This window comes from Agrilus planipennis, unplaced genomic scaffold (assembly GCF_000699045.2).
Source record: "Agrilus planipennis isolate EAB-ADULT unplaced genomic scaffold, Apla_2.0 scaffold103, whole genome shotgun sequence".
Taxonomy (NCBI): domain Eukaryota; kingdom Metazoa; phylum Arthropoda; class Insecta; order Coleoptera; family Buprestidae; genus Agrilus; species Agrilus planipennis.
Window position 1 is genome coordinate 332,856 of NW_020438959.1, and position 7,397 is coordinate 340,252.

General features: G+C 34.5%; 1 protein-coding gene across 4 annotated transcripts in view; it reads left to right on the forward strand.

The window, feature by feature from the left end:
* Positions 1-7,397, forward strand: part of LOC108736742 (homeobox protein cut) — a 181,989-nt gene that overhangs the window by 129,078 nt on the left and 45,514 nt on the right. The window contains exon 1 of one of the 4 annotated variants that reach the window (XM_018469295.2): positions 6,298-6,380. The exons of the other annotated variants lie outside the window; for them this stretch is intronic. Within the exon in view, the coding sequence (XP_018324797.1) occupies positions 6,363-6,380 (18 nt within the window). The 5' untranslated portion in view covers positions 6,298-6,362. Of the gene's footprint in view, positions 1-6,297; positions 6,381-7,397 lie in introns of those variants that run through there. 4 annotated transcript variants of the gene reach the window in all.

Below are 7,397 nucleotides of genomic sequence, written 5' to 3' on the forward strand. Positions count from 1 at the left end.
AAAATAATTCGAAGTGGTCTGTATTCTGTCGAAACTGCCAGACGCGGATCGCGATTTCGATCTTTTTGGATCTCATCAGCGCGTCGCAGACAGCTCCGACACAGACCAACTTTTACCTGCTGTCTTAACAGATATCCATATATTTGTGGCACGATGCTACAGATGGCGTTTACCGCGCCATTTGTAGTATTTTCTAAAACGCACTGTTAAGACAACAGGTAAAAGTTGGTTTGTGTTCTATCGGAGCTGTCTGCGACGCGCTGATGAGATCCAAAAAGATCGAAATCGCGATCCGCGTCCGGCAGTTTCGACAGAATACAGACCACTTCGAATTATTTTATTTTGGATCATGTCTGACTCCCTCTGTATAGAGGTTGGTGGATACGTAGAAACGTGTTTATCCGACCTTTATTAACAGTGAAATTTTCAATAGCTAAAGATGTTAATTTCGAGACCGTGCACGTCCGAATATCAGTTTTTAATTAACCGACTTTCCCCGTGTTAAGGTGGAAACTCTTAATTAGAACAGGTAGATTCGGGACCACTTCAGTTTTATGATAATCTCGAATTTCCGAGGGAGAAGAGGACGCGAGTTGGCAACGACGCCACCACCATCACCAACATCACTACCACCACTCGCACCCAAAAATACCACCGTCAGGGCTGCTGGCGTCACTGCCGAGTTAATAAATCTTGCTGATATATTAAAAACAAAAAACAAAATCGAACAGCTTGGAAAATAAGGGGGTAGAAATGGGAAACGGAAGAGGAAACCCTTCACCGATGATAAATACTTACTAATATTTCAAATAGATACCTACCCTTCTTTCTCCTCGCTGCTACGAAACGTTTCTGCATATCTACTGTTCTCTGAAATATATGTAGGTATGTCGACGGAGGGGTGTCGAAAGAGCTATTAAATGCTGTTCCTATTTTGAGGAAAGGGAAAATCTAAATCATTTTCTAATGGCAATACCTACAAGTATTAGAAGATGATTAAAAGAAAATATCTTACTTTCACACAAAATAAAAATAAATTCGAAGAAGATTATTTCTTAAAAGCGTATGTTTTGAGCAAGACTCTGCACGGGCGCCAAATATTAGAAGCGTTTGAAATATGACGTTGTAGACAGATATGTAAAAGCGCAAAAGAAAGAATTATTTAAAAACTGATATTTCGAAAGCGACACACCGGTATTCTTTTATTTTATTCATGTGTGCTGTACGAAAGACCATTATTAAAACGAGAAAACATGACAATGCAAAATAAGTCATGTAAAATATTGAGTGAATAAAAAAATATGTTTTTTCGAAAAATATTTATGACATCTTAATCATATTTAAACATCATTATCTTTATCGTGTCGTGTACTTCCATTTAGAATACTCAAAAATGTTTGTAATAAATTTTATTTTGTTCGGGAAAACAGCGATTATTTATAATAGGCCTTAAAATAAATTAATACAAGGCATTCGTAAAAATATTGCTTCTAGGTAAAAAGCCATGCGCTTGGTAGACAAGAGGAAATTTAATTAATTAAAATTTCTAAAGCCATGTTAATCACAGACAGATTTTGATATCATCTACACGTTCAATGGAGATATATGTTTAATTTTAATAACAACACATTCTTAATTTATTTAAAATTTTGATGTGATCACATTCATATAAATACGTACTTTGATTTAAATTATTAAATAAACCTAAGCCTAAGACGCGTTCCGAAACCCAATAGAGACAGTCGAGGCGCGTCTTAGGTAACTAAACCTTTTATGGGTGATTCGATATTTACTTATTGTTAATTAAGATTTTCTCATATGTTTATCCATTTTTTTTTAATAATATATGAACCTTAGCTTGAAGGAAGCTCAATAAAACGAGCTAGAAGTAATTAAGAAACAAAATCGATACTTCCCGTATATAAAAACATTAATCCTCGTCGTAGCTTTTCATGGAAAATGTGTATAAGAGCACAAGACACGTATACATGTACATGTGTGTATTCATCGATGGTTGCAGGCAATCTACCTCGTGAGATGCTTTCAACCAGGTAATTAATGAAAGGGTTCTTTCGACATCCCTCCTAATTTGAACTTTAAATTTGCCAATAACTTTAAGTATACGTTCGCGTATTTTGCCAAACGTTATATGCGAATCTACACTCTGTTTAAAACCCTCCGCAAACAAACTACGGAGTATTAGAAGTCTTTAATGCTAATACACAATCGCAAATATACGATACCTTAAGGCGTTTTTGGATTTAATTTTATTGAACATCTAAATTCTTGAACTTTTTAATTTCAGCAAAAACAACTTTTTGTTTTGCTTGATTGTGTGTCTCTTTCGGGTAATACTACGCAGTGTATTCAGTTAAATACATAAGTCGATATTCTTACTAAGAGAGGATCATGAGATCCCATGAGAAAGAAATCGAGATGAACGTCTATCAAGAACATCAACACCTTGTGGTAGCTATACCGCATCATGAATAAGTTAGTTTCCCATTGTAAAACAAATTGACAGCCGATACCATACAAATCTACCCATAAGAATTTAGCCAATTGTACTAGTGAACCTTGTTACACTCAAAATAAGTAGCAAGCTTGCAGGAAGTAATAAGACACTACAAAACAAGAAAATTAAGCAAACGTTTTGTGGTCCGAAAGTCCACTGTTTTCTAGCAGCCAGTCCAGCCCTGGCAGGGAAATGCAACATTGCAATGCCGCATTCCATCAGTTTCAATATTCGTGTTGTTCGAGTTTTTCTTTTGCATTTTGTGTTCTTAATACTACGTCGAAATGTACTTTAAATAGTACTACATACTATCAGCGATGAACAAAGTAGTTATTTAATTAATTGTTATCCCAATGTGCCCATTATATATAACAGCGTAGTAATAAGCTGTTGATATTTGTTTTATTAGTGGTTCAACAACCATCACTGTCTACATTTTTCATCGAAGTAGTTGCCATTCTTTCTACACCCCAGAACTTCCTACACAATCGATTATTTTGAACTGTGTAGTATGACTCCTTACTATATTTTAGAACTTTACAATTTCCTTAGTAAATTTTGTAATATCCGAAGGAATGGGAGGATTATGTAAAAATGATATTTTTGCAGAATTTTAAAATTTGTGGGAGTACCTACAATTTTTTATTGCATAAAGTGTAGGAGATTGCTGTACGTATCTCGTTCCAAAACTGTTACATGATTTTAAGCTTTCGCAGTTTCTAAACTCATTCATATATGTGCCACATGTTCATTTTTTGTCAATGCACGTAGCAGAATATTTACAAATAGTTTAGGAAGATGTGCAACGGTGCCAGAAAATGCGTAATTATAAAATGGTGTTCTGGCAAACGCCGAGATATGCTATTGATTTATATACCTAAAAGGTGTATAATGCGCTTACAATTAACATATTCAACGGAAGTGGTTACTCTCATGGTAATGCGTTTGTATAACTCATAATTTTTATTTAACAGGAAAATGTCAAAAGAAAGCTAATTTATTAACATTACACATTTCTTTAAACATACGTGTTTAATTTTTTCTTCTTTTTTTCAGTAAAAGTTAACTAGCAAATATGACGATGTTTTGCAAATATGTACGACGGCGTCTTTCTAATTAATTGCGCCATTAATATAATTTTATAATAGGAAACACATTTGTATCCTTTCAATTACATCTAATGGTTTTCATAAATTAAGCAGTAAACCGTTTTGAATTCTATAGATACCATTTAGATATAATAGAAATGATTGTTTCTTTTAATATCAAGATATGGACCGTACACCGCCATCTATTGGTATTCGCTATGTAATACGCCGGCTTAAGACTCTTATTTTATTTATTAGGGATATATTATTAGGGATTCATTATCATTATACGAATAAAGAAAGAATCGCGGTGTCAGTTACTTGTTGCGTGTAGACAATAGCAAAATATATGTCTATATGAATTTTATTATAGGTTAATAAAAAATGAAATTAATCAAAATATAATAGTAGAGTCGAAATAAAGATAACAACAAATTAAACGAAACATCTCAAAAAACCCCGATCAGATCTGACCTGTTTGCTGTTGGCTCGTGCTTGTACTCATATATGTATTTCTACCCTTCCTTGGAATATTTATAATAACTTGGCCCTGACCATTGTAATTGTGATCCAGGGTACATGTATTATCTTAAAAGGCGTTCATTTGCAACAAAGAACTCAATAATTTTATAGACTAAGCACCCGCTACGACGTGTTGACCGATCAGACGTCCCACACCTTCTGTCTCTGCAATCACACGCGTCAACCCCTAACACCCTAATCGATGCATGGATTTGGTCACACCTCGCTAGATGGATGCACTGTCTAACGCAGAATGGGTTGCCCGACCCTTTCATCAATCACTCAGTAAACTAAACGTTTCAAAGGGACTTGAAGTGCAGATGGGAACGAATAAATTCGAAATCCTGATCCGCTTCTAATGGTTTCGATATATTACCGACTAAAACTTAATGTTCTTTTAATTTAATTTGTATCATTCTGTAATGATCAATTAGAAATATGGAGTCCTAAAAATAGCTACCGGATGTAGAGTATTATTTCCTATTAGTTGAAGGTTAAAATTTAGAATAATTAATACCAACAGTGATAGAATGTGATGTTATTTGTAAAACCAGTTATTGTTTTTACTATAAACACGGTCAACTTAAAGATAATTTTCATTATTAGAAAAAGGGATTAAAATGAGGGAGCTTCAATACAATGACCCATTTCCAAAGGATAAGATTGGATGTCTACCTATGCAAGGAAAGCTGCAGGCAAAAAATGATTTTTAATAAAATGAAATCATTTATTGGTCGATTAGTTTTAAATTTGAAGAAANTAGGAAGTGGTATTATCAAAACAGTATTCTATGAAAATAAATAAAAGTAAAACAAAAATACTGGTATGCAAGAGAAGCAAAGAAGAAAAAGTAGAGAGAGAGTGAATATAAAGATAAAAGACGAAAGATTAGAAGAAGTGACTCATTTTAGGTATCTAGGAAGTCAGATAAGTCAAGATGAAAGGAGTAGTAGGAATATAAAGCAGAGGATAGCGTAGGGCCGAGTCGCCTTCAATAAAATGAAGTCGCTTCTATGCTCGCGAACAATTAATTTAGAAATTCGAAAGTTAAAAGTGGTATGTTTGGAGTGCGACGCTGTACGATTGCGAAACATGGAAAAGGAAAAGGTTAGAAGCATTTGAAATGTGGAATTACCAGCGAATGATGATAATACCATGGATAGAGAAGGTTAGAAATGAAGAAGTATTAGAAAGAATAGGAGGATTCTATGGAAGTCAATAAGAAATAGGCAAGATAGGTTAGTAGAACGCCTTCTCAGGCATGAAGGTCTAGTCAGAGACATATTATAGGCAGAAACAGGAGTTAAAAGTAGTAGAGGTAGACCCAGATTAGATTACTGATCGGAAATAATTGAAGATGTAGGATGTCGTATTTTTAAGAAAATGCGAAGATGCGAATAAATCAACTGGTTAGTACCTACTTAAACAATCCAAGAATCATAGTGACAGTCATCTTTATCTACCACAATAACCGCAAATTTTGAATGTACAGTTAAGTAACGAACTGTGTGGTTAGATTTGTAGTATAAAGGTCAAAGTTATTCTAATGAAAAGATTTTCAACAAAAATAGCTACTATCCAGCAAGCTTGCAAACTAGCCACGGAAATACTTTAATTGTTCAATATAACCTGCAGTTACTAATCGAATAATACGTGTACATTTCTTATATCAGTTTATAGGTCCTATAAAATAAATCATCGTTTGGGAATTTTCGTCAATCTATATTTTCGTACCATTCTGAGAATCTATGAACGATTATCTTGTATTGTTTACGAAATAATAAACATATTAGCCAAGAATTTATTACACATTTCAGATAGGAAGGCGCCATTTTACGATGCGCACGTTATCGCTAATCAGTAACCCTTTTTCGTGTTATCAGCCATTATTATTTGTTATCTGTTTATTTCCATTAATATCTTCTCTATCTATCCATTCGGTAAATAGTGGGTGTTTGATTTTTCTTAAAGCAACCTGTTATAAACCAGACAATTTATCTCACCAATTTCCATCTCTCTCGTGTGATACGCATCGAAAAAGGACGCGCGTTAACACGAAGAATCTTTTCGCGTTTCATCTTTTTATTTTATCGCATCAGGCCTGTGCACACAATGGCGACATATATTTAAAATTTATTTATAATCGCTACTAATTGTCACGGTATAGATTCAGTTATCTTACAGATTTCATAATGAACAGGTGAATTTTCGTTCCGTTGAGAAAGGTACACGCACAAATGGACGATAAGAAAATTGTAAGTCTTTCAATTTACAATTTAATTTGAATCGTTTTTGTAAATGTACTAGCTGCTTTCATACCTTTTCGAATATTAACAGCACAAAATTAGTACAATTTTGGGCACATTTTAGGAGCTGAAGTTCGCTTTTGCATCATAAAGGTTATAACTAAATTTTAACCGAAGGGGATTCCCCGTAGAGCATAGATATTAATTTAAAATTCCTGAAATTAATTAAATCTACAGTAGGTGATGGGGTGGCTTTCCAATAAACAATTAATTTTTTTATTTTGCTAAAAATTGTCATTCATTCGCCTCATAGCAAGTTATCCCTATTGGCAGAATCCGATCCTTAAATTTCCCATATTCAAAAAACCTTCCCAGATCCTATTCTAAAACCCGAAACTGAATAAATAACAGATAAAATGCATTTGTATTGCAACATTTTAAAATGAAAAAAGAAACAGAAGTCAGATAAGTCAGGACGGAAGGAGTAGTAGGGATATGAAGTAGACGATAGCGCCGGGTCATGTCGCCTTTAATAAAAAGAAGTCACTTCTATGCTCGCAGACGGTTAATTTAGAAATTCGAAAAAGATTGTTAAAGGTGTATGTTTGGAGCGCGGGGTTGTACTGGTAGGAACCATGGACAGTGGGCGCGGTGGAAAAAAAAGGTTAGAAGCGTTTGAAATGTGGTGTTACGGGCAAATGATTAGTATAACGTGGATAGAAAAGGTTAGAAATTAAGAGGTATTAGAAAGAATAGAAGAACAGTCAATAGTCAATAAGAAATAGGCGAGATAGGTTGGTAGGACACCTTCTCAGGCAGGAAGGTCTAGTCGGAGACATATTAGAGGCAGATACAGGGGTTAGGAGGGGTAGAGGTAGACCTAGGTTAGATTACTGTTCGCAAATAGTTAAGGATGTGGGCTGTTCTAGTTTTAGGGTAATGCGAAGTTTAGCTCAGGATAGGAAAGAGTGGAGGTACGTGTCCAACCAGTCTTAGGACTGATGACCTTATGATGATGATGATGAT